At 42.1% G+C, this 15,949-nt stretch overlaps 1 protein-coding gene across 1 annotated transcript in view; it reads left to right on the top strand.

Moving 5' to 3' along the window:
• The window catches only part of DSCAM (DS cell adhesion molecule), an 828,718-nt gene that overhangs the window by 726,105 nt on the left and 86,664 nt on the right, over window positions 1-15,949 (top strand). The window contains exon 20 of the mRNA XM_054468799.2: window positions 5,052-5,185. Within this exon, the coding sequence (XP_054324774.1) occupies window positions 5,052-5,185 (134 nt within the window). The remainder of the gene's footprint in view (window positions 1-5,051; window positions 5,186-15,949) is intronic.

Genomic DNA, 15,949 nt, shown 5'->3' with positions numbered 1-15,949 from the left:
AAAAATACTAAAGTCTTCTGGACATGGGAAGAGAAAAGGGACATATGTGCATGCTTGGTGGGATGACAGCTGTGAACGTGACATGTCCCTCCAGGATCGTAGCATCTGCACGGCGCGGCATGGCTCAGGAAAAGCCACTGAAAAGTTGTGGGTTCAGAAGGATCTGGCTACCATGGTGTACCACATATGTACATGCATGTTTGTGCACGCACATGCGCATACACACACACACACACACACACACCTGCCTGTGGCTGTTTACTAAGACCAGAAAAATGATGGTGAAAAAAAATGAAGCTGACTGCGGTGTCTGTGTGGGTGTTTAGTCAGACTTTTGTCTGATATTCATACTTCAGAACAAGGCAATACTGTTTCAGAAAAATGATTGCGGTATTTTTACATGAAGGTATGTTACAGGAGGGCTTACCCACTAGTATTTATTTTCTATGCTGTGGAACAGATTGCTACAACCTTAACACCTTAAAACAATACAAATGTCTTATCTCATTATTTCCAAGGGTCAGGCATCCAGGTCTGGTTGAGCTGAGTCCCCTGCTCAGGGTCCCACAGATGAATCATGGTGTGAGCTGGGCCTGTGCTCTCATCTGAGGTCAAGGTCTCCCAGGCTCACGGGTTATGGGATCAGGTTTTTTTTGTTTGTTTGTTTGTTTGTTTGTTTATGGGGCTGGTGTCACCAGCTTCCAGAGGCTGCCTGTTACTCCCTGTCACACCCCCTACAGCATGGTAGCTTCCTTCTTCAGGACCAATAGGAAAGCCTCACATGGCTTCCAATCCCTCTGACCTCTTCTGTCTCTGACCTCCATCTCCTCTTCTAAGGGGCGCATCTGATTAAACCCAGCCCACCCAGGAAACTTTCCTTTTCATTAACTGAAAGTCAAGGGATTAGGACCTCAATGATACCTGAACAAGCCCTTCACCTTTGCCACATGGCACAACCTGCCCATGGGAGGAATCTGTCCATCATAGTAACAGGTGCCACACCCATTCAAGGGGAAGGAATCACCCAGGCACATACACTAGAAGGTAAGGATCTTGGGGACCCATTGTAGAATCCTGCCTACCACACAGACACGAATGAAATCATTTTTCCACTCTTGGAAAATCTGTATTGAGGATCTAGTATGTTCCAGATACTGGCCCAGGAACTAAACACGCAGAGAAACAGGATGGGCATGGTGGGGTTTGCAAGCTAGTGGGGGAGACAGACGTTGATAGATCACCCCTGAGTGGATTGCATCAAGTGCAATGATGAAGAAGAGTCTCGACAGAGACATGGGAGCCCTGACCTGACCTAAGCTGGTGATCAGGGAAGACTTCCTGGAGGAAATGAAGCATACTAGAACCTGAGAGATGAGTAAGAGTTTCCAGGAAGAAGGCAGAGGGTGGGAAAAAGTCCAGACAGAGGCATCCGAAGGCCCTGGATCATGGCATCCCAAGGGCCCGGGGTGGGAGAAGCAAACCACGTTCAGGGAACTGAAACAGAGCTCAGTGTTGGGGAGCACCATCAAATCAGGGGGAGAGCCCAACTGCTGACCTGTCGTGTCCATGTGGACCTCCAAAGGGCTCGTCAAGTGACAGCAGGAGACAATTCCAGGTCCTGGTTCTTGCAACTGAGAAGATAGTGGGGCCACTTCCTGAGATGGGGCAAGAGAAGTGCAGGTTTGGATAGAAGACGGTGAGCCCTGTTGTGACTATGTCGGTCTAAGGTGCCTGTGTGAAATGTCTCAGCCAATTGGACACATGAGACACAGAAGCATCTGCAGCTCAGAAGGGATGTCCAGGTGCATTGGAGGAATGTAGAAGAGAGAATTCTCTGAAGGCCACATTCTTTACTGCAATCAATTAAACTTGAATGCAGAACTTCTCTCTACGATGCCCAGGAATTCATGAAAACTTCCCAAGTTTGTTTTGACCTTCATAAGAAAAACTCAGATTACCAAAATGGAATGTGGTCACTAAGAATGTTTCAAGAAAATATGTCCCAGACAGACATATACCGTTTTTTACTCCATCCTATGCCATCTCTGTCTTCTGCAACTCTCAGTGTCTGGTGTTTGTCATTCACCACTGAGTCACAAAGTAAAGGCTAGTATCATTTAGTGACATATAATCCAAGGACATAAGGATGGTTATTAGAGATGATAGCTAGAACTTATTTGGTGCTTACTGTACAGAGAACAATAAATAAATCATTTACATGAGTTATCTCATAATTCTAACAACAAAAACATAAGCTGGCACAATTATTGTTGTAGATTTATAAATGAGGGAACTAAAGATTTTTAGAGCAGTTAATCAGCTTGCCAAGGACATGGAACTAAGTGGTAGAGACACATGAAACCAGCAGTGAGGCTCCAGGGCCCACACCTTTAAACTTTATGATATTGTCCAAACCAGAACTAAAATGTTAAGTTCTAGCTCTGGAAAGATTAGCTCAGTCATCCAGAAAACTTTCAAAATGCCGTGTTCTTCAACTTTTCTATGTTGTTATTTTATTGTACAAAGTTCTAGTAACCATACAAGGAAAGATTGTGTAAGATAGATCATAAATCCATGTAGGAGGAGCCGACTGCGAGTTTAGATGGTGCAGTAAAAGTCCCTTGATCGGCTGTGACACAGGCATGCTCATGAAAATCATCACTTAAAACAAGGAATCACCAAACTTTACAGTGGCCAAGAAGTACCTGAAATGTTGCATTTTAACTTAAAACATATAAATATGTATTTATTCCCTAATCATTCTCTAATCACATGACTTAGGATCACTTCTTAAAGTTTTGGGTGAAAAGATTGGAGTTCTGTGCCGTCTTTTACTCCATGAACTGTATTTAATGTGTAGCATCTGCATTTTTCAACTGGTGTCTCAAGTAAGAGCATGTGACCATTTACCAAAGATCTTTTTGCAAATTGGGACAAATCCACATGTCCCATTCTTCTCAGTGGTCCTGACCAAACATAGATTAGCCTTCTTCTTTCCTTCCTTTCTTCCTTCCTTCTTTTCTTCTTTCTTTTCTTTTTATCCTTCTTTCCTTTTGTCTTCCCTTCTTCCTTCCCTCCTTCCTTCTTTCCTTCCTTCCTTTCTTTTTTCTTCCTTCTTTCCTTTCTTCCTTCCTTCCCTCCTTCATTCCTTTTGTTCTTCCCTCCTTCATTTCTTTCTCTTTTTAATTTCTTTCTAACTTACCTCTAAGGAAGTCTTTCCAAAGTAGTCCCATTAACTGTCATAGAAACAGCTTTCTCTTGCACTTGAATTTCATTGGTTTACGTAATGAATTAACTTACAGTATTACCCATGACAGGTACAATTGTCACAAACAGGTTGGAAACAAATACAACTGACTCCTCTTCAGCAACCATTCAACTGGTTGGTGCTAAACTACTTGGCCTCCTAAAGAGAAGCTGTCCAGCAAGAGTGTTCAGTGTGGTGAACACCAACCAGGGGCTTTATGGAAAGGACTGAGAGTGTTGGCTAAGCTAGGGTGTCTACTAGGATTAAAATCCCCAGGAAACGTTCACTCTGCCCTTGTTGTTCAGGAGGAGCCCTGGCAGCTCTGAACTAGGTTGTGGATGTCTTAGACATTGCTCTCACGTGATAGAGGTTTGTTCTCAAGGGATTTTTTTAACCCAGGATCTATCACTTATGTGTGTTACCTTTTCTAGACCTTCCGCTGTCAGCAAGACTTGCCAAAAATGGATTACCAAGATTTTATATTTTCAAATGGTGACTATGTCCAACCCAAGTTAGTTCTCACCAGAGCTCTTGGTTTTGTTATGCAGACTTAGAAGAGTCAAGGTGACAATTATGAGATGCACATTCAACTCCAAAACGATTTACTGAGCAGTTGCATTGCCATCAAAGCAGTAAAAGACTCACAAATTTCTCCACGGGCTTGCAAGGGACTTCTATTGGTTTGAAATTCAATGTCTCCATCAATGTGGTTGCCCTCCATGTGGACAGTGAGGTTAATGAGGAACAAAGCAAGAGCTCTGATGCCTTCCTCACTGGCACCTTTGACATTTTGGCATCTTCTGTGTCTTGGCCATCTCACCCCCCCTCACCTCTTCAACCTGGAAAATAAAATAAAAGAACAAGAGGAGTGGGACATGCCTTCAGTCTCACTCCCAAATCATGCTTAATATTGCTGCCACCGTGTTCTGCCTTCTTAGCTGGTTTACAGAGGAGAGTTTGTCTTACATGGATACTGTGAATCTTTGACACAATAATCCCTATTCATCAACAATATTTCCATACCTCTCCTGAGCCCAAAGTGGTGCCATTACAAAATGACTGGGGTGAGCAAGGGTGGGGTCTCTGATGGCTGAGGTAGTTCACCCTCATGCTTCTCAAATTCAGGATCCAAAAGGTTCATCCCCAGTACATTCAAAGCCAAAAACTGCAGCAGAAATGAGACTGATCCAGAAGTTAATTCTCCAGTTATCCAGAGGCAGGAAGTCGCCAGGGGCTGAAATGGGTTGGGAAGACTCCCCAGGGCAAGAGGGACTAGAACTGACTATATTAGGTCCTAGAGCTACAAAGGACCACAGACTCCAACATTAGGAATTTATTTGCTGTCTCTGAGTTCTGGAGGCCAGAAGTCCAAAATCAAGGTGTCTGCAGGGCTGGTTCTCTCTGAGAGCTTTGAGACAAGCATCTGTTCTGGGCTTCTCTCACTGGCTTATAGATGTCCTCTTCTCCCTGTGTCTTCACATCATCTTCCCTCTATACATGTCTGTCTCTGTGTCTAAACTGGCCCTTTTTATAAGGACACCAGAAGTACTGGATTAGGGACCACCCTAACAAACTCATTTTAACTCGATTACCTCTGTAAAGACCCTACCTCCAATTACAGTGTCATTCTGTGGTCCTGGGGGTTAGGACTTCAACATATGCATTTGGGGGGGCAAAGCAGAACCCATAACGCTCATCCTGAAAGAGCTGAACAGTAAGCGCGGAGTGGGGTCGTGTTGGGAAGCGTGGGTCCGCAAGCCCAAGTTGAGGCCCCACCTTGTGACTAAACGCACGGCTCTTCCAGTTCCAGGTCCTCCCGCGGGCGTGAAGGCAGCGGCGGCCTCAGCCTCCATGGTCTTTGTGTCCTGGCTTCCCCCTCTCAAGCTGAACGGCATCATCCGAAAGTACACTGTATTCTGCTCCCACCCCTATCCCACAGTAAGTTGGTAAATAACCAAGTGCCTTTCAAGCGTCTGCCAGGGATGAGCTGCAGGTGCTCGCGCTGGACAGTTTCGTTCCTTTGTTTCCCACCTACTTGGGTCTTTCCAGTGGTTTTGTTTTGCCCCTGCTGTCTCCACATACAAAACAAAGTCCTCATTTACACGTTATTTGAAAATACGCTCCTGAATCATGACAAGGGGGACAATTGTCTGGAATTATTGCTTGTTTGGTGAGTTCCCACTAAACTGCCAGCAGCCTGATCAAAATCAAAACCCAGAGGCCTTAATTGTGCCTTTATTGATAGTCAGTGGACAACACCTATTGATTTTACTGTTGGACTCATCATGACAGGCACTTCACACCTTCCCTCCCTCCCTTCTACCTCCCTCCCTCCCTCCTTCCTTCCCTCCCACCCCATCCCTCCCTTCTTTCCCTCCTCCATCTCTCACAGGGAAAAGAATAGCAGGCAAAACCCTATTGTGCTAGAAATGAGGGACTTTAATGACGATCTATTACCCTTACAGTTACAGCAGTCAGCCTGGTTCATTGTGAAGGAACTAAAAGTTATTTACTATTTCAAAGTGTGGTTTTTGTTATCATTCATATTATTCCTGCTGAATAATCATTATAAAGTTAGACTGCTTCTGAGACCACACCAAAACATATCAAAAAGGGAAATTTAAAAGAAAAGAAAACATTAAAATGACCCACCAAAATTGGCGATGTCTTCATAGAAACATTATGACATTTTCTGCAGCAGGTGCCATGTCTCTTCCATCTTTGTATCTCCAGCTCCCAGCATAGAACTTGACACATGTAGTCATTCACTAAGCGTTTGTGGAGTAAATATACACTGGTTTTGTTTCCTTTCTGGTAAAATACACATAACGTAAAACTTACCGTCTTAACCACTTTGATTATCGAGTTCATCAGTATTAAATACCTTCACGTTGTTGTGAAACCATCACCACCATCCATCTCCAGAACTCTACAAAACCAAAACTCTGTCCCCCGTTAAACACGAATTCCCCATCCTCCCTCCCGCCAGCCCCTGGCACCCACCATTCTACTTTCTGTCTCTGGATTTGACTCCTCTAGGGACCTCATGCGTGTGGAATGATACAGCATTTGTCGTTTAGTGACCAGCTCATTTCACTTGACATGATATCCTCAAGGTTCATCCATGTTGTAGCATGTGATGGAATCTCCTTCCTTGTTAGGGCTGAAAAATATTCCCAAACAAATTTATGGATTAATCTTTTAATCAAGGTGATATGTTTGCTCAAGCTCAGAGTCCACAGGGGCCCCTGAGGCCTGGTGTACCCCAACAGTGAGTGTGAGTGAGAGAGTGTGTGGGCTTGCTTGGCCCATGAAGATCCATCTGTTGCTGAAAAAGCAAGGTGTGTTCTCTACTGCTTATGCATTCATGGCAGTACTCTGCCCTTGAAGTCAATACGTAAATGTAAAAAGTCAGAGTTAGGCTCCACAACATTTTTTTGGGCTTCTTATGTGGTTTTCAATATGCTGTTAATCCTCACTTACTGAATCCTACCATCAAAGCCCAGAGATGGAGAGCAGCGTAGACATTGAAAAAAAGCTGAGCCATTGTGCCCTCAATACCCAGGGTGGCTTCTGATTTTCTGCTTAGCACTGACATGTCCCGTATTCACCAGAGAGAGTCAAAAATTATTGCTGAAATAAAGTATACTCATTTTCCACTAGAACTTGAATTGCATCTGTATTAGTATTCACTCATTCATTCATTGATCTCTTTGCTATGGGATTCACGTTTGCTGTTTTGACTCTAACAGGCTAGAAAGCACCTAGCAGGGTACAGAAACACCAGCAGCTTCCTCTCGTTTTGTCTGCTCAATCATCTTATCTTTATCTCTGAACTAAAAATCCCTATCTGGCTTATTTGAAATGAGTCCTTAGTGACTGATGCTTACTGAGAAGGCCCCTATTTGTGGATGCTACAGGCCGTATTTGGCTCTGTCCTCCTGGCCTAAGAATTACATACAATAAAAAAGGAAGAAAAAACATCCTATCCTGAAAACAAAGTCACACAGGTGTTGTTAGATGGGGTAGAAACGCATTTCCCCAGGATTTCTCCTGTCTCTTCACCCACAGAACAATGGGATTTGACCTGCCCAGGATCTTAACAACACACTCTCAAAAGGGACAGTAATGAGGGCCAGCAAGGCACGGTGGCTCATGCCTGTAATCCCAGCACTTTGGGAAGCCAAGGCAGGAGGATCACTTGAGGCCAGGAGTTTGAGACCAGCCTGGGCCAACATATGAAACTCCGCCTCTACAAAAAATACAAAAATTAGCCAGGTGTGGTGGCACATGCCTGTAATCTTAGGTACTTGGGAGGAGGCTGAGGCAGGAGAAATTCTTGAACCTGGGAGGTGGAGGTTGCAGTGAGCCAAAATGTCACCACTGCACTCCAGCCTGGGCAACAGAGCAAGACTCTGTCTCAAAAAAAAAAAAAAAAAAAAAAAAGACAGTAATGAGAGCAAAACCACCAGGAAAAGGTGGGAGATAACAGCTGAGATTTTTATCAGGGTATCTCTGTGTTGCCTTTTAACCATACTAAAACGACTAGAGACATAGAAATATGATGGGCAGGTGCCTGTGTTCTTCCAGGAGATAATACCTAGAAAGTGTTACAAGGAGGTCCCAGAACCCCAGAGCAGCCTCATTGAAGTGAAGTGAACTAAAAACAGTTCCCTCTCCATATCCATCTTCCTATCTCTCTATCTCAACCATCATTTAAGACCACGAGACCTATTTTTTACATCAAGTAGTATCATTGAGAGTCAAGGTCAGAGACAATTATTTCTCTTCAGAGGTGAATACTTGTAAATAGTATCTATTATTCTGTTTTAAATATGAAATGATCAAGGAACTTTAAAGTACAGGAAAGAGGGGGCTTTTTTGTTTTGTTTTGTTTTGTTTTCATCAGTTTCTGCAATTTGACTTTCAGTCGGTAAACTAGATGCTGTCAAGTTTTCCGAGGCGTTTGCATTTCTGGCTATGTGTGAGAATGACCACCAGAGGGCAGGATGAGCTCTAGATATTTTCCTTGCTCATAAATCTGAATTTTTTTCTTTGAAATGATTTCATAGTTGAATGTAGAACATAGGGGGATAAATCAGGACATAATATGCCTTGTAATTTGGTCCTTTTTATAAGAGTCCCTCAGCTAACCTCCTCATTGATGTCAGTTTCTCTCAAGATCCCAAATTCATCTCCCCTTCTTGGGAAAGAACCTTGTTAAAATAGACAAGCTTTTTTCTCTAATATGTGACATATAATGTCTGCTGATAGGCATTTATTTCATGGTACTCTCTCAGTTTAGCTTAGAATAAGACATTAGAATTTGAAACTTTGCATGTGGCCAGATGATAAGTTAGTGTAACTGAGAATGAATCTACAAACAGGTTGTCTAAAGATGGTGCGGACTGAACATGAACTTTACCTCGGGGGTCCAGCAGTGCAATGAGATGTTAAACTCCCCAGTCAGAGATTCAAACCGCAAAATCTCAAAAGTCATTTGATTCAGAGCCTCATCCACATAATTTTCAGATTCTGGCTATTAATTTTAATATATAATGGTTTGAATGATCAAACCATCTATTATAAGCAATGAAAATCCAAAGACATGAGATAACCCTTTTAAGGTCCCAGGAAGAAAACAGCCAAGCTTCATTTCCTCCCCAATGCTCCCGTCTACATAAAAGCAGTCTGAAAAACTTTTACATACAGATTGCTTTTACTATATACACATTAAATAAGCATTATGATATAGACACTATTTCACAATGCTAATCTCATTTGCAGAGCTTAGAAATGTAAAATTAGGAAGCACAGACTTCTCATTAATGAAAACTAAAAATCAGAAGGCATAAAATATCTCTGAGCTGTGATTCACATTGGTTATTCCAGCTTCAGATGATAATGTTATTCAGTTCCTTTACATAGTAGGTGCTCAATAAATGTTGCTGAATTAATCAGTGAAAATACACCACTACTCTTCTTACCCAGAAGACTTGGGCAATTAAGCTCTCCACAGTGTAGCCCATAACTTAGAATTAAACAAGTCTTCTGGGAGGCAAAGTAACTCACCAGGTCCAGACAGCTTCCCACCCCAGGCAACAGGTGTGTGTTTGCCTCCCAATCAGCCACAGACTGCATCAAATAAAGCCATAGTCAGGCTGAGAGCGAAAGGGGACTTCTGAGAACCAGAAATGTGCAGGAATCTCAAGGAGTGGAAAAGTGGTATAACGTGGAATCTGGAAAGCAGCATCTAACGTGCTCATCTGTATCTACAATGATACTCATCGCAGTGTTCGTTCTTCCTCTCTCACACGGAACACGGGCCTCCTGGCTGTATTAAAATGTCATTCCTCCCTCCCAGTACCCTCCCTATTTCATGTCACTGCAGCATATAGTGATGCTACTAGATAGCGATTTGCTTTTAAAATCCTCCTCCTCTTAGCTTCCATTATCATGTTTTTTATTCTTTGTTGCTTCTTGTCCCTCTGCTTCCCACCCTTAAATGTAGGCATTTTCCAATATTCTTCCTTTATCTCTTAATATTCTTCACTATCTCCGTGGATCATTGAATCTGTTCTTATAATTTAACTATCATCTGAAATTAAAGAGTTCGCATTTTTTATCTCTATCCTGACAATCTTAGAGAACCATCAGTCCTATATTTCCAACTTACCACCATCTGCGTACTCAGGAAGACCTCTCCAGTACTTCACATTCAATGTGCCCACAAACACATTTATACTTGTCTCTCCCTCTTTTCCTGTGTTCTGGTTTAGCTGATGATCTAACAAAATCTGCTGCCTTCTGACCAGAAGCCTTCAAGCTACCTGTAGTTCCTCTCCTAATCATTTATTCATTTTTTACCACAAATAAACATAGAGCACTACTCTTACACCAAGCTCTGAGGCAGATTCTGAATCACATCAATCAAGAGATGCTGAGTTAGGGGGCATCACAAACAGGCCTGAAACCTCAGTGATTTACAACAACCAATGGTTTTATTTTTCTGTCACGATCATGCTTATTGTGAGTACGTGGTAGTCCATGCCATGTTATCTTCACTCCAGGAAGGACCCAGGCAGGTTTCATGACAAAGAGAAAGAAATCTCTGAGGCTCTGACATAGGCAGGTAAACGCTCCAGCACAAATCATCAGCCAGAATCTGTCGTAAGATTCTGGTCCATGTCTTAACCACAAGGGGACCATGACGTACGCTCCAAACCCATACCCAGAAGTTCTAGAGAAGGCAGGAAACACTAGACAATGTCACCCTTCTGTGTGATGTGACAGAGGACACAGCAGTGATGTGCACAGCACAGTGCAGGAGCACGGACTGGGTGTCACTCAAACATAAGGCCAGAGATGGTGGCTTGGAACACATAGCTAGTCCTGGCTTGCAGGAAGAGAAGAATTTTACCTGATGAATCAGAGGCAGGGAGGGGTCATATGATCAGAGGAAGTAAATGAGCAAAGTGACATCATGTCACAAGAGCTCTCTGCAATGTCTTTTTTGTTGTTTTTTTGTTTGTTTTGAGACGGAGTTTCACTCTGTCACCAGGCTGGAGTGCAGTGGCGCAATCTTGGCTCACTGCAACCTCCACCTCCCAGGTTCAAGCAATTCTCCTGCCTCAGCCTCCTGAGTAGCTGGGATTACAGGCACCCGCCACCCCACCGTGCTAATTTCTGTGGTTTTAGTGAAGATGGGGTTTCACCGTGTTGGCCGGGCTGCTCTCGAACTTCTGACCTCAAGTGATCGGCCTGCCTCAGCCTCCCAATGCAATGTCTTCTTAATCTCCTTCCTTTCACACCCAATGCCATTGCCTTGCTTCAGGTCCTCCCCTGCAGAACCAAAACCAAGTCAGAAGCCTTCCCACTGCCAGGATCAACTCCCAGTCTGTTGTCCACATCCCTGTCACAATTCCTTTTTCCGGTTCTGAATCTGAGCATGTTATTCCCTTGTGCAAATTTCTTGGATGACTTCGCAGTTTTTACCTAAAGACATTCAAAATTCTCAATATGACCTAGATAGATTTCCACAATCCAGCTGCAACTCCTGTCTAGATTCATATTCTAAAAACTTTCTTCCATCCAATATCTAAGTAATACCATGTCTCATATGTGTCTGCATTTGTGCACATGTGTGTATGTGTGTGTGTCTGTGTGTGTGTGTGTGTGTATGTGTATTGGGTTTTCCTTGCCTTTTCCATTTCATCCTCTTTGGTAAAAATGTTTATTGTTTAAAGTTCAACTTAAATGCTATATTTTTATTTCACCATTTTTTAGCACTGGCTACACGTTAGGCACTGAGTGCCAAAAGCTTTATACCTATGGTTTTTGAACTTGCTCTATGGTGACCCACGATACAAAATATAAGTTATAATCACACCACGAAAGTACTCGCACACCACAAACTTACATTTACTACACGTGATGCCCTCTGATATTTTCTGTTCCATTTGACTTTTTTTCTATTCTATTTCATTTTGTTTTTAAAGTGATTGTCATGTTCCATTAAATTCTTCCTATGACTCACATTTTTAAAAATACTGTTTTGCATCAGTTAATTCTGGTGACTACCTTACGCAGGAGGTGTTACAATTGTTATCTTCATTTAGTGATACTGAAATGAAGACTCTACAATCTGGCCAGGGTCATGCAGGTTAGCAAAGGAAGATGGGATCTGCAACCCACAGGGGCTGAGCTCTTTGTCCTGATGCTTACCTGCCTTCCCTGGGATCCCAGCTCCATCCTGCCCCAGTATTCCCAGCACTGACTTTCAACCTCACTTTGACATAACCACAATCTCTTGCGTTATTGTTAGACATCAGCATAGACTGGCAAACCTGGTATTGTGCTGAAATAGTGGACGTTCCTCAAATGTGTGTTGAATTAAATTTTATAGATGATGACTGTGAGTCATCTAAAAGAGGTTAAATTGTGTAACGAAGCTGTAGCTTAATAAGGCAAGAAATTGTGTTATGTACTTTGGGATGCTTTGTATCCCAGAAGGATTTGGATCAAGGGCCTGTGCTTTTAAATAACTTACATAGAAATCATTCTTACATCATTTTATTTAAATGACTTAAGGATGAATCTTTTTTTTTTTTTTTTTTTTTGAGACAGAGTCTCACTCTGTCACCCAGGCTGGAGTGCAATGGCGCGATCTCGGCTCACTGCAAACTCTGCCTTCCGGGTTCACCCTATTCTCCTGCCTCAGCCTCGAAGTAGCTGGGACTACAGGCGCCCGCCACCATGCCTGACTAATTTTTTGTATTTTTAGTAGAGATGAGGTTTCACTGTGTTAGCCAGGATGGTCTCGATCTCCTGACCTCATGATCCACCCGCCTCGGCCTCCCAAAGTCCTGGGATTACAGGCGTGAGCCACCGCTCCCGGTTGAATCTCTGTTGTTTTTTTTTTTAAATAATGGAAAATCTGAAAATTATGGAGATACCACAAGTTGGCCTAAAAATAGACAATTGTATTCCATTTACGCACATGTAATGAATCATGTACATGAGACCTTTGTGGAGTGCTTCCACGTGGCAGGCAGATGCTAGGCTCTGTATTTTCTTGGATCAGCCAAGCATTATTGTAGCCCCAGCATCCTGTCATGGAATCATATGGCTGGAAAAAACCTAGAAGGGTTTCTTTGAGGCAAGGCTACATCTAAATATCCCAGACATATGAAAATCAATTCTGGTTTTATAAAATTTCTTGGGAAGTCTATTCCTGAAGCTTTCTTGGAAATACCTTTTTATTTCACAGCTAGTTCTAATGGAAGGCAGTTCTTTATTTTTTAACTTTTAAGTTCAGGGGTAACATGTGCAGGTTTGTTATATAGGTAAACTTGTGTCACAAAAGTTTGTTTTACAGATTATTTCATCACCCAGGTATTAATCCTAATACCCATTAGTAGTTTTTCCTGATCCTCCCCCTCGTCTCACCCTCCACCCTCCGAAAGGTGTGTGTTGTTGTGTTGTGTGTTGTTCCCCTCTATGTGTCTGTATGTTCTCATAATTTCGCTACCACATACAAGTGAGAACATGTAGTATTTGTTTTTCTATTTCTGTGTTAGTTTGCTAAGAATAATGGCATCCAGCTCCACCCATCTCTGCAAAGGACATTATCTTGCTCTTTTTCATGGCTGCATTGTATTCTATCGTGTATATTTATCACATTTTCTTTATCTAGTCTATCATTGATGGGCATTTGGATTGATTTCACATCTTTGCTATTGTGAATAGTGCTGCAATGAATATATGTGTGCATGTGTCTTTATAACATAATGATTTCTATTCCTTTGGGTATATACCCAGTAATGGGATTGCCAGGTCAAATGGGATTTCTGTCGTTAGGTCTTTGAGGAGTTGCCACACTGTCTTCCACAATGGCTGAACTAATGTATACTCCCATCAACAGTGTATAAGCATCCCTTTTTCTCTACAACCTCACCAGCATCTGCTATTTTTTGGCTTTTTAATAATAGTCATTCTGACTGGTGTGAGATGGTATCTCATCGTGGTTTTGATTTGCATTTCTTTTTTTTATTATTATACTTTAAGTTTTAGGGTACATGTGCACAACATGCACGTTTGTTACATATGTATACATGTGCCATGTTGGTGTGTTGCACCCATTAACTCGTCATTTAACATTAGGTATATCTCCTAATGCTATCCCTCCCACCTCCCCCCATCCCACAACAGGCCCCAGTATATGATGTTTCCCTTCCTGTGTCCATGTGTTCTCATTGTTCAATTCCTACCTATGATTGAGAACATGCGGTGTTTGGTTTTTTGTCCTTGCGATAGTTTGCTGAGAATGATGGTTTCCAGCTTCATCCATGTCCCTACAAAGGACATGAACTCATCATTTTTTATGGCTGCATAGTATTCCATGGTGTATATGTGCCACATTTTCTTAATCCAGTCTATCATTGTTGGACATTTAGGTTGGTTCCAAGTCTTTGCTATTGTGAATAGTGCCACAATAAACATACGTGTGCATGTGTCTTTATAGCAGCATGTTTTATAATCCTTTGGGTATATACCCAGTAATGGGATGGCTGGGTCAAATGGTATTTCTAGTTCTAGATCCCCGAGGAATCGCTACACTGACTTCCACAATGGTTGTACTAGTTTACAGTCCCATCAACAGTGTCAAAGCGTTCCTATTTCTCCACATCCTCTCCAGCACCTGTTGTTTCCTGACATTTTAATGATTACCATTCTAACTGGTGTGAGATGGTATCTCATTGTGGTTTTGATTTGCATTTCTCTGATGGCCAGTGATGATGAGCATTTTTTCATGTGTCTTTTGGCTGCATAAATGTCTTCTTTTGAGAAGTGTCTATTCATATCCTTTGCCCACTTGTTGATGGGATTGTTTGTTTTTTTCTTGTAAATTTGTTTGAGTTCATTGTAGATTCTGGATATTAGCCCTTTGTCAGATGAGTAGATTGCAAAAATTTTCTCCCATTCTGTAGGTTGCCTGTTCACTCTGATGGTAGTTTCTTTTGCTGTGCAGAAGCTCTTTAGTTTAATTAGATCCCATTTGTCAATTTTGGCTTTTGTTGCCATTGCTTTTGGTGTTTTAGATATGAAGTCCTTGCCCATGCCTATGTCCTGAATGGTATTGCCTAGGTTTTCTTCTAGGGTTTTTATGGTTTTAGGTCTAACATGTAAATCTTTAATCCATCTTGAATTAATTTTTGTATAAGGTGTAAGGAAGGGATCCAGTTTCAGCTTTCTACATATGGCTAGCCAGTTTTCCCAGCACCATTTATTAAATAGGGAATCCTTTTCCCATTGCTTGTTTTTGTCAGGTTTGTCAAAGATCAGATAGTTGTAGATATGTGGCATTATTTCTGAGGGCTCTGTTCTGTTCCATTGGTCTATATCTCTGTTTTGGTACCCGTACCATGCTGTTTTGGTTACTGTAGGCTTGTAGTATAGTTTGAAGTCAGGTAGCATGATGCCTCCAGCTTTGTTCTTTTGGCTTAGGATTGACTTGGCAATGCAGGCTCTTTTTTGGTTCCATATGAACTTTAAAGTAGTTTTTTCCAATTCTGTGAAGAAAGTCATTGGTAGTTTGATGGGGATGGCATTGAATCTATAAATTACCTTGGGCAGTATGGCCATTTTCACGATATTGATTCTTCCTACCCATGAGCATGGAATATTCTTCCATTTGTTTGTATCCTCTTTTATTTCCTTGAGCAGTGGTTTGTAGTTCTCCTTGAAGAGGTCCTTCACGTCCCTTGTAAGTTGGATCCCTAGGTATTTTATTCTCTTTGAAGCAGTTGTGAATGGGAGTTCACTCATGAATTGGCTCTCTGTTTGTCTGTTATTGGTGTATAAGAATGTTTGTGATTTTTGCACATTGATTTTGTATCCTGAGACTTTGCTGAAGTTGCTTATCAGCTTAAGGAGATTTTGGGCTGAGACGACGGGGTTTTCTAGATATACAATCATGTCATCTGCAAACAGGGACAATTTGACTTCCTCTTTTCCTACTTGAATACCCTTTATTTCCTTCTCCTGCCTGATTGCCGTGGCCAGAACTTCCAACACTATGTTGAATAGGAGTGGTGAGAGAGGGCATCCCTGTCTTGTGCCGGTTTTCAAAGGGAATGCTTCCAGTTTTTGCCCATTCAGTATGATATTGGTTGTGGGTTTGTCATAGATAGCTCTTATTAT

This window comes from Pongo pygmaeus, chromosome 22 (assembly GCF_028885625.2).
Source record: "Pongo pygmaeus isolate AG05252 chromosome 22, NHGRI_mPonPyg2-v2.0_pri, whole genome shotgun sequence".
Lineage (NCBI taxonomy): Eukaryota > Metazoa > Chordata > Mammalia > Primates > Hominidae > Pongo > Pongo pygmaeus.
The sequence above is the reverse complement of the archived record's forward strand: the minus strand, read 5'-3'. Positions and strand labels throughout refer to the sequence as shown.